At 38.6% G+C, this 12,113-nt stretch overlaps 1 protein-coding gene across 4 annotated transcripts in view; it reads right to left on the bottom strand.

The window, feature by feature from the left end:
• Positions 1-974: 974 nt before the first annotated feature.
• The window catches only part of RAPGEF6 (Rap guanine nucleotide exchange factor 6), a 209,673-nt gene continuing 198,534 nt past the window's right edge, over positions 975-12,113 (bottom strand). For 2 of the 4 annotated variants that reach the window (XM_025387398.1, XM_025387397.1), the window contains 4 exons: positions 11,043-11,271; positions 8,819-9,309; positions 5,938-6,252; positions 975-4,325 (listed from right to left, as the gene is read on the bottom strand). In XM_025387398.1, coding sequence (XP_025243183.1) covers positions 4,300-4,325; positions 5,938-6,252; positions 8,819-9,309; positions 11,043-11,271 — 1,061 coding nt within the window. In that variant the 3' untranslated portion in view covers positions 975-4,299. The remainder of the gene's footprint in view (positions 4,326-5,937; positions 6,253-8,818; positions 9,310-11,042; positions 11,272-12,113) is intronic. The other 2 variants (XM_025387400.1, XM_025387399.1) reach the window with 1 other exon arrangement.

The raw sequence follows: 12,113 nt of genomic DNA on the forward strand, positions 1-12,113 counted from the left end.
GTGCTGGGATTACAGGCTTGAGCCACCACACCCGGCCGAGAAATATATTTTCTAAATAAAGAAATAAACTAGTGAGACCGTGGAGAGACGGTCAGGGGGACAGAATGGCCTGGGAAAACCTGGTGTGTGAAGAGGGGGTGAACTGGAAGAAGGCAGAAGTCTTAGCTATAATGGGAGTAAATTCTCTGGGTACCAAGGGAAAACTGTGAGGAGATTTTAAAAAAGGAGCTAAAGTAAGAATTACCTTCTTCTTTGTCAGGGTCCTGGGATCTAATCCCACAAAAGAAGTGGCTATATTTACATACACTGCCCAAAAGAGGGGGCAATAGGCATGCTTTCGTAGACCCAGCTAGCTGCCCATTTGAAATCTATTCTTTTCCTTCTTCACTGAAAAGAATCCTAAATTTGTTAGGAACATCAATTGCTCAGATAAAACAGATAATTTCCAAGGCACCCTTGGAGCTACTAGCTATGCAACACAGGTCTAACTAATGGGATGTAAATACAAACATGCAAGTGGAGCTTCTGGAAACTACTGTTTTGTTCTCTTTGCATAGAAAGAGACATACATTTGCATCTTTTCCCCTAAGCCTATCCTTTTCAGGCCCCCCACTTCTGCCATCCTTGACAGCATCGTGGAGGAGTTACAGTATTAGCCCTGGACAGTTTGCCTGTAGACTTTTCTACTGTAAGAAGAAAAACAAACAGACAATAATAACAAAAAGACAAGCTCCAATTGAGTTTATGCCACTGTCACTTGGTTTGCCATCAAACACAATATTTTAAACCTAAACAATAGCTATGGTGTTTCACAGATTTGACATAACCAACAACAAATGGACCACTCCAATTTTTCTGGATACTTAAAAAATAAGGCCTTCACACCAACACAGGTCCCAGCTTGGCACTCTTGAATGACTAAGTTTGTAATTATTTCAAAGGTTCCATACATTTATAATCAAGTACAGAGAAGATTAATGTAGATTCTTTATTGATTCCACCAATGTATTAGTAGTATCTGATAATAATAAATGGTATTTTTACATTCTCTTAACCAAAAATATAACAAATATTTACACTCAGTAAAAATACAAAAAGCATACAGAGGCACTGTCTTTCTAAAAGACATAAGTTTAAGAGGTATCAAAAAATAGGAGACAAACATTGCTTGTTACAGGATACCTTACAATCAATGAATTGTGCAGCAGAATTGCTATCTGATTATTACAGATGTGCAGTTTTGTTTTTGTCTTTTGCTGATTAGCTTACATGTCTCAATTTTAAAAGATCAAGTTCAACTGCATTCCGTGTACCAAAAACAAAGAAGCATTAAAAATGCACAACAAAAGCCAAAGATGAACCAGGATTTAAGTTTAAATTTGAACATGTACTGTGACACTTTTCTGAAGATTTATGCCGTTTTTCTAGCCTTCAAGGTAATGCTGAAGGCATACATACACTTTAACATTACCTTTTGTAGAAACTTAAAATTGAATCAAAATAATCATTGTTTTAAGGAAGCTTCTTCTCCTCCTCCCTTTTTTTGTAGAGGAAAGAGCACTTGATAAAAATTGGATTTGTTCTTAAAAACACCCATGATTATCATCACATTTTCAGCCTGGGAGATTCTCGAGGAGGTGATGTAGATCGCAATGATGTGACTTACCACCCTCAAGAAAATTCACTAAAGGCTTTTTCTCCCCAAAGATCATATTGAAAGTAATCATTTGGAGTAAATGAGAATTATTAACTTTAATAAGCTTTTATGGAATCATGTACTGGATTTACTAATTCTCAAAATCTTTCACTATAAAGGTATTTTGTTGAAACTTACTATTTGGCAAAAGTTTGCACTGAGGGTTAACTGCTTCAACAGTCTTGGCAGATTGAGAGTTGTCGTGGGAAGAGAGGGCACTAGTCTCTTCATTAAAATTATAAATTAATAAAATAAAAACAAATGGAGATCTGGAATTAGAGTAAATGCAGGTTAAGGCTTCTCTTGTTCTAGTCATATGACAAACTAAGAGAAGGCAGGAAGGTACCCTTAGTTAAAATAGAAAAATCAAAACCTCATGATTTTTTAAGGGATACATACATAACAAACTACAAAGCATTTGGCTTTGGCTCCTGATCAATGTGATCAGCTGATCTGAACACTCACAGTTAAAGCTAGATAGATAAAACAAAGGCAGCTATAAGGTACAAGTCCAAAACCATAGGCCTCAACACTCTGTGCAAGATATTTACACTATTAAGGACAAAGACAGGTAAGGCTTCCATTTGGTTTGAAAGACCTGATAAATAAAAACATTATGAAAACACACATTTTTCTGGAGAAATGAATATAAAATGATGAGAGTAGACATCTGAATTGATAAAAAAGTGGGTATAGCAAAAATACATTTCATATTGTTTTGCCGTGGCCATGAAAACAAAATTATGTAAATCAGTGAAGGAAAAAAAGTATAATCAGAGGACCACTGTTTATAGGCCAAATCACTGAAGTGTAACTTTCAAAGTAGGATTTTTGGTTCAGGTTATTTCCCATTTCAAAGGACCAAGAAAGCTATGGAACCACCAAGCCTCATTTTATCATACCTGGGATTAACTTCTAAGGCTTCAGTTTCAGATTAATGTTTTTTTACCACAGGAATTTTTCAGACATGCTATTATTCCTAAAATAAAGAGACAATCATTTTGATGGGAAAGATGAAGTACTACCATTTACCCCTTAAAACTGATACATGATTTTAAAATGAAGGGGGATAGGCAGGAAGACACAGCGGAGACAGCTAGGGAAAGACAACACATTTCTACAAGGGAGGCCACAAACCAACTAAATCCTATGTGGGACACATACGGACAGCCATTCAGAAGTAAACCCATCTTGGCTGCAAGTTGATCTGGGTAGTGCATGTTAATGGCTTTGGCTTTTTTTTTTTTTGGTAATTACAGAAGTTTATTAAAATTCCACTTGCTTTTACACTAAAAAAATTGAAAAAATTAAACTTAATATATATAAAACATTATATTTGCAAAAATGTGAAAAATCTGCCTCATCCAGTAAACAGTCACTGAAATTTTAATTAAGAGTGCCATGCCCATGAGGCTGGAAAAGTATGTCCTCTCAAGGGCTAAAAACTGAGAACCAAGAGACAATCATTTCTATAATTCCAGCTCCTCTTTCTTCCACAAAATTTTGCTGCAGGCAGCTGAGAGCTGCAGGGTATGTCAGGTCAGACACAACCTGGTGCTATGAGCCATGGGGGTGGCATGCTGCAGAACACTGCATAAAGTCAAATTCATCCTCATGATTACAACACCCATGATAAGAATTTCTTTAAAAAAAGTATTCCATACTTGAGTTATGAGAGATTTTAGTTTTGGATTTCTATGGAACAGGACTCTCTAGAACCCATTCTCTATTTGTGGGATCTATACTTTTAGTTACAATTCGATGCAGCATAACTTTCACTTAAGAAAGAATTTGTATACATGTCATTTAACATCAAAATTTCATTCTTTGGAAATTAGGGTTCCCACCCTCCTCCCCAAACTACTCCCTCCCATTTCCCAAAGGACTGAAAAGAAACCCTGTGGCAGCTTCATTTGGCTTTCCACACCATGACCAGCAGGTTCCTAACACCTCAACTGCAAAGGGCTTCCTATTTCTCTCAAACTGAGACCTACATTGCATTGGTGCTACAGATCAAGTCACATCTCTGTGTAGATCAAGCATATCACCTCTGTAAAGATGACTTCTGTTTGGTCAGATCAGAGACAATTTTATGACCTCAAACATGAACATCAGCTAACAAGAGCTCTCAAATACAAACAAAATCACAACAATGCAAATAATAAATTATTATTCAAATATACAAGAATATCCTTGGTATTGGCAGATACTTTCAATCTGTCCTTCAGCCCAAGCTATGGCTTGGAAATAATAATGCCACTCTCTTTAAAATAGCTTATTAAAGAAAAATCTATAGCAATATACAGAAGGATCACTCTGAGTTTAAATTTTTTCTGTAACTGTGGTCCCAAGGCAGTTCTGGCGTGTAAAGTGGAGACTGGTATCCAGGCATAGCATCCATTGCTCAGGAAGCTATTCATCTGCAGAAAGTAAATGAAAGGAAGCATAACTCAAGTCTATTTCATTGCTCAGAGTAGAGGGAATAAAACCTCTGGACTGGTTGTAGCAATGAACTGTTTGTCAGCAATGGCCTGCAGAATCATGAGGTGGCTCTGCGCATTCCTCCATAACTTTCAGTGGTTTTCAAATAGGTCATCCAAAGGCTAGACTGCTGAAACTTGTTCATTTTCTAAAAATAAAAAAATATAATTAACTGGCAGATCAGCATATTAATGAGATCCTAACAATCTAGTTATCGATTTAGAAAATCAAAGTCAACAAAGAAATCCTCTCAAACATTGCATCGAGGACCAGATTTTATTACAATAATACCTAGGATTTCTGATCACATTGAAGGTTGACAACAAACTGGAATTTCATAGTTATTAATCACTTTATTACTCTTGTTTAAAACCATAAATTTTCATTTATTTTCAATAAAACAATCATTTGTGAAACTATTGGCACACCTACAAATTCAGTCAAGACTTTTGCTAATAAAAGGAACTAAATAAATAGAATCATTTCAGATAATTTGGCATTTGAAACACAGTTTCAAGTTTCCATGCATTAATGTAAAATACAATTCCATTAATGTTAACTGCTTTTTCTCAAAATTATCCCATTAGATTGAGCCACTGTTTTATCAAAGATAAGAATATTCCATTTGAGCCACAGGGTACTAGGCACACAAAATAGGCAGCTCGCCCATTTCATTTAAAAAATACACCATCAGTGCGGGGTACAGTGGCTCACACCTGTAACCCCAACTTTGTGGGAGACTGAGGCTGGCAGATTGCTTGAGTCCAGGAGTTCAAGACCAGCCTGGGCAACATGGTAAAATGCTGTCTCAAATACAAAAAACTGTGGTGGTGTGTGCCTGTAGTCCCAGCTACTTGGGAGGCTGAGGAGGGAGAATTACCTGAGACCAGGAAGTTGAGGCTGCAGTGAGCCATGATCATGCACTCCAGCCTGAGTGACACAGCAAGACCTTGTCTCAACAAACAAACAACCCACACCATTGGTTGGGTGTGGTGGCTCAGGCTCAGGCCTGTAATCCCAACACTTTGGGAGGCTGGTGTGGGAGGACTGCTTCAGGCCAGGAATTCAAAACCAGCCTGGTAAATATAGTGAGACCCAGTCTCTACAAAGGAAAAATTTAACAATGAGCCAGGCATGGTGGTGTACACTTGTAGTCCCAGCGACTTGGGAGGCTGAGTTGGGAGGACTGCTTGAGCCCAGGAGTTTGAGGCTATAGTGAGTCATGATTGTGCCACTGCACTCTAAGCCTGGGCAACAAAGTGAGACCTTGTCTTGAAAAACTAAACAAACCCAAAACACTCCCTGATACTATATTTAGGAACTTTATTCTTTTGAGACGTAGTTTTGCTCTTGTTGCCCAGGCTGGAGTGCAATGGAGCGATCTTGGCTCACCGCAAACTCTGCCTTCCAGGTTCAAGTGATTCTCCTGCCCCAGCCTCCCAAGTAGCTGGAATTACAGGCATGCACCATAATGCCTGGCTGATTTTGTATTTTTTTTAGTAGAGACGGGGGTTCTCCATGTTGGACAGGGTGGTCATGAACTCCCGACCTCAGGTGATTCACCCGCCTCAGCCTCCCAAAGTGCTGGGATTACAGGCCTGAGCCACTGCACCCTGCCAGTAGGAACATCTTACTTTTTACCAGAGATTTCTAAGGCATTTAAAGAAACAAGTACTAATTACCATAAAATACCAGAGTAAAGACCATTTAATGTGTTCAGCAATTCATTTAAGAGCCCTTAAGAGAGCTTGTCAACATACCATCCGCTTCGCTATCTGCATCAGTCACATCTGCTAGTTTAGGATGGAATGGCTGCAAATTATGTCTCTGAGGCTGAGTTACAATCTTCGATGGAACACAGGCCACGAGGTTGCTACTGAGAGAGGCTGGTGGCAGTCTAGAGAGGCTGTTATGCATCATCTTTGATCTCTGCACTGCCACACTATAATCTGGAGGTTTTAGGTGTGGGTGGGGTCCTTCCTTTAGGTCAGCTAAAGAAATCCCCAAATATCCTGGAGGGGTGGGAGGTGGCTCCCTATACCTATCATCCTTCCTGGGTGAGGTGACACAGTACACTGGCATGAAAAATAAGCAATGAAAATGTTAATGAAAAAGAAATTAAAAAAAACAACAAACTTATTACAATGACAAAATAGAACTTAAAAACAGACAAAATGAATAAACTTGAATGACGGCAGATTAAAAACATTTTTAAAAAGTTTAATAAACAAACCTCTTTTTAAAATACATAAACAACTATATTAAGTCCTGTAAACATTAAACAGAATGAGAGAGTTGAAGGAGATGACACTGATGACAAGCTTCCTTCTGCAATTCAGCCCCCATATCACAGAAGTACATAACAACTCCTGAAGTCACACCAGCCCTAAAGATGTCAGAAACATTTAAAAGTTCACCCTAAACATCTATTCTCTGTAAACTGGGAGAGTTTACATAGAAATGACATTCAGGCCATCTGTTTAAGGGCTGTTTCACCTTCTCCCTGAGGCATGAGCCACTGTTTTCTGGCACTGCTGCGCATATTAGTTCTCGGTCCCAGCACAAAAACTTTAACTTTGCTGATATGAAGGAACTAATTCCTTCAAGAACTTTACTTCTGGCCAGGTGTGGTGGCTCACACCTGTAATCCCAGCACTTTGGAGGCCAAAGTGGGTGGACCACCTGAGGTCAGAAGTTTGAGACCAGCCTGGCCAACATGGTGAAGCCCCATCTCCACTAAAAATACAAAAATTAGCTGGGTGTGATGGCAGGTGCCTGTAATCCCAACGACTCAGGAGGCTGAGGCAGGAGAATTGCCGCATCTGGGAGGCTGCAGTGAACCGAGATCGCGCCAGTGCACTCCAGCCTGGGTGACAGAGTGAGACTCTATCTCAAAAAAAAAAACAACTTTACTTCTAGCATCTGTGTTGTAATTAAGTTGAGAATAAAAAAACAGAATTTTTGAAATTTCATCTTAAATTTCTCTGATTTTCAGCAGACATTAAAAACAATGATGACTTTAAATCCTTTTACTTAAATTTGTAAGCCCTGAGACTAAGGTAAAGCTTCAAAAATCATCATAAATAGGTTAAAGCGGAAGCTCCAAGAAATTAAGACTAGTTCATAAGACCAACAGGAAAAATGGCTCTGAGTATCTTGATTTTGCAAGTGACTTTTAAAACACAAAAACTGTCTGTATACAAGCTGAATAAATTTTAAAAGACCATCAAATAATTCTAATATTAACTTTACCATTAGAGAATTTGGTTTGTTCATATTGAATTTTCTATAATTCTACCAGTAAAATTTGCATGTACTATCAAGGTCAGAAAGGCTTTCCATTCCCATTTGAGGATGGGATGGGTGAGGTGATAGACGTGGAGAGGTTGCCAAGAGAATAACAAGAAAAAGCAGGCAAGTGATTTGCCCACAGTCAACAAGAAATAAATGATTAAAAAATCTATATTCATCAATGGACAAGAAAAAGATTTTTGTATCTCCGTATACACATATGCTCATAAAGTGGTTACCCGAAAGGCTTCAATAAAAAATCTTGGGCCAGGCACAGTGGCTCATGCTGGTAATCCCAGCACTTTGGGAGGCCGAGGCAGGGGGATCACTTGAGCTCAGGAGTTCGAGACCAGCCTGGTCAACATGGTGAAACCCCATGTCTACTAAAAATACAAAAATTAGCTGGGCATGGTGGCAGGCACCTGTAATCCCAGGTACTTGGGAGGCTGAGACAGGAGAACTGCTTGAACCCGGGAGGCAGAGGTTGCAGTGAGCCGAGGTCGTGTCACTGCACTCCAGCCTGGACAATACAGCAAGACTCCGTCTCAAGAAAAAAAAAAAAAGTTGGAAAAAAATGAATGAGCTAAAAACCCAACCTATAACACATTTTGAAAAGTAACTATAAGATCAACATGTTTCACCTTCACATTTTTAGTAGTTAAATGTGACACTATGACTGTTCTATAAATTTAATAGTTGATTATGATATTAATTCAAAATACAGTCATTCCATATAAGTAGAAAAGCAGGAGTTTTATATCCATGTATTTATACAGTCCAGGAAAGAAATTTGTAAAAAGTATTTGATGGTTAAATACTAAAAATGTTTACTAAGAAAGCTTGGAATGGAATTCACAAACAGGAGTTGGCCTACTCATGAGGTACACCAAGAGAGAATACTGAAAAATGTTCTGGACTTCCTTATCGCATTTTCTCTCACTTACCTAAAATCAATAGCAGAATCAATGTTTCTACCACATATGCATAGCAATTGTGGTCCAAACAATTTATGAGGTGATAAAGAGAATAATCCCTTTATTTACCATTGCACACTAATGCGATGATATTCCTCAATAAAACCAAAAAGAACTTAAAAACAAAAGACAAACAAACTTGTCCCTCTAATTAAATACCTTCACATCAGACTTTTCATTTTAACGGGTTGAATAGCTGCTCCAAAGTCTTTGAGAAACCATGAATTTTTGGGAAATAATTTGTTTGTTTGTGAAGGAAAGAAAGGTTGTTAGAGAATGAATTTTTGCAACGATAAAATCCAGGGCCAAGATATCCCAATGCCATTTTTTGACTACTTAATCTCTAAATGCCACAGACAACAAAAACACAACTTACCAATCAAGCCCTTTTCTGTACTTGAAGTCACAGTTTTATAAACTGGGTCAGTGGCATCCTTGGGGTCCAAGCCTTCAGATGACTCAGTTGGGGTGCTCTCCAATACTCTCCGTTTAACTGTCCCATAGTTTGGTTCATACGTGTCAGACAGAGAACTGGAGGAGGCCCAACTCTTTCTCTCTAGGCTTCCTTTGCACTGCCCACAAGTTCTAGAGCAGCTTTTAGGATAGGAATAGGGCTCACAGTCAGTGGGTTCAACTTCAGCAATGGGGTCATCCAAATGGGTATGTCTGTAAGAGTTCAAAAAATCCCAGCTTTTTGGGTTGGGAAGGCTTTGGAAGTTGTCATGGGAGCTGCTTGAACACGAAGTCCAACTTCCACGACCACTGTCAGCTGCTTCTATAATGACATGCTCATGAGAAATCTCTTCACTGCTCACAGACGATGAGACAGCTAAACACTTGATTAGAGATGGCTTCAAGAGTGTCCACCTAAAATTGGAGACAATGTACAATTACAAGTAATTTACAGGCTTGCTGGAAAAACTATCTTCTCTCTATTTCAAGTTATTACTGCCTACGAGAAATTACAGAGCATGTACCACAAGTGTTCACGCCAAAACATCATGAAGAAAACAATATTATCATTATTTATCACTAAATTCCTTATAAGTATTTAGTTAACACTCAGAAGACACAGTAAAGAAACTCAAATGCTTAGCAAAGTTTCCTTAGCATTTTTCTTTTTAAATTTTTTTTTTTTTTTTTTGAGACAGGTGTCACTCTGTTGCCCAGACTGGAGTGCAGTGGCTATTTATAGGCACGATCATGGTGCACTGTAGCCTTTAACTCCTGGGCTCAAGTGATCCTCCACCTCAGCCTCCCCAGCAGCTGGGATGGACCAGAGGTATGCCTGGCAAGTATTTTTCTTGAACTGATTTTAAATGAAAATGCAAAGATGAGATCTGAAATGAATAACATTAAGTATACATATTCATTCTTGGTCATCACAATATTAGACTACTGTCCATGCATACAGAATTAAGAGTTCCCAACTTGAAGAATCATGTTTTATTTTTCAACGTATCTCTGAGGTTAGCCCAGTACAGTGCCAAGTAAACAGCAACTTCCCCAATTACCATTATAAATGATGAAATGAATCATTTATAGCAGGGGTCCCCAAACTACAGCTCATGGGCCAAATTTAGCCAACAGCCTGTTTTTGTATGGTCTGCAGCAAAACCTTTTAAAAGGTTTAAAACAAAACCAAACCGGAAGAATTTGTGACAGATACCATATGTAGCCTGCAAAGGCAAAAATATTTTACTACCTGGCCCTTTACAAAGAGTTTGTAAACCCCTCATTTACAGTATAGAGCAGAGGGTAGCAAACTACAGCCCAGGGCCAAATCTGGTGGTCCCTTTGCTCATTTTTGTAAATAAAGTTTTAATGGGACACAGTCATGCCATTTGTTTATGTGTTGTCTATGGCTGTTCTGGTGTAATAGCAGAGTAGTTGTGACAGAGGCCTTATGGCCTGAGAAGTCTAAAGTGTTTACTATGTAACTTTTATAGAAAACATTTGTTGACCTCTGGTGTAGAGATCAGAGTTTAGAAACCTTTATAAATGTGGTAATACTTTATCTTAAATTTTTCATATTAAAGTAGACCAGATTTCACAATATTTATCAGTTAAAATAAACTTTCTCAAAGATTTCCATGTTGCTTGATTCTAAACAGAAATTTAGAGTTAATTTTTTTTTTTTTAATTAACCTTTGCTAGGTGATTATTCTTACTCCCCAAATTACACTTTCAGAGAACAGGGATCAAGGGCTAGTCCTACTCTCCCAACCTGTCTACAGTGTGCACAGCACTGGAGGCACTTTCCAATATACAACCTTTTTGATTAACCTATAACAGCCAGAATTTCAAAAATTATCTCCCCTATATAAATAGCAGATGCACTTTGAGTTCTGATTGGAAAGATACATAAAGATAAAAAGTTACCTGAATTTAGTAACACTTCGAAAATGAACACCCATACATCTTTCAAAATAGTGCTTATTTACATATTCAGAATACAGAATATGTGCTTGGCCCACATATTCTTTTATGGATAACTCTGCAATTACCCCATGGGAGGTCCAAGGTCAAGTTAGGGAGCACTGCTTGCAGTGGCCACTTGGCTTGGGTTTTGTGTTATGAACACAGACAATGATGCTTACCCAGGGCCATGTTGACTATGATCTCCTATCCCTGAGGGGTGCTCTGTCTTTTCCAATGCCCCAGTGGGTTCAGGGACTGGCAGGGCCTGAGAGGAACACCGTTCATCCTGTAGAGCTGCAGACATGGAGTCAATAGAACAATTGCTCACAATGCTGGACCGTGAAGAAATCTCACTATGGCTGGAGTCAGACAAGTTGTCAGATTTAGCTGATGGAATAAGTGTGTAACCTGAACAAGAAAAGAGCATTGATCAAACTACAAAAAAAGGGAACATAGGGTGGGGGTAGTAGGGGGAAGGATGAAAAAAAACCCCACAAAAATAACAGAAGACAAAGTAGAAGCAATTTTAGTTTCCATCTACGTAGATATAATGGTGCCAATTATATCTCCACACATTCCCCTACATATTCCCCCTACATATCCATTCACCTACCCATCCACACCAATACAACTACATTCAAGAAAAAGACAAAGTCCAGTGTTACTAAGAAAACTAGTTTAAAGGTACATCTGTCTCAGGCTCTCCCACAGCTATAATAATCATTTAATAAAATAAGAACATTACAAATATTAAAAAGTACATGTCTTTAGGGTTTCTCAACTTCTTTTTAACCCAATGCTCCTTCCTTTGATTAATATGAATATTTCATGACCTATTCTGAATCCAAAATACCATCTTGAAGTAAGGATAGGGGTGGGAGTCCAGGACTCAAGGGAAAGAATTACATTTTTGCTTTACCAAACTATATATACTTACCCCAGATATTCTGCATATCCCACCTAAGAAGTCTTGTCTTGAGTTGAGAGTCACCGTTTTAGATTATTTTTATTTTTTAGACACAGGGTCCTGCTCTGTTGCCCAGGCTACAGTGCAGTGGCATGATCATAGCTCACTGCAGCTTTGAACTCCTGGGCTCAAGTGGTCGTCTTGCCTCAGCCCCAAGTAGCTGGGACTACAGGTCTGCACCTCCACACCCAGTTATTTTTAAACTTTTTGCAGAAATGAGGTCTCATTATGTTCCCCAGGCTGGTCTTCAACTCCTGGCCTCAAGCGATCCTCCTGCCTCAGC

Source organism: Theropithecus gelada, chromosome 6 (assembly GCF_003255815.1).
Source record: "Theropithecus gelada isolate Dixy chromosome 6, Tgel_1.0, whole genome shotgun sequence".
In the NCBI taxonomy this organism is placed as follows: domain Eukaryota; kingdom Metazoa; phylum Chordata; class Mammalia; order Primates; family Cercopithecidae; genus Theropithecus; species Theropithecus gelada.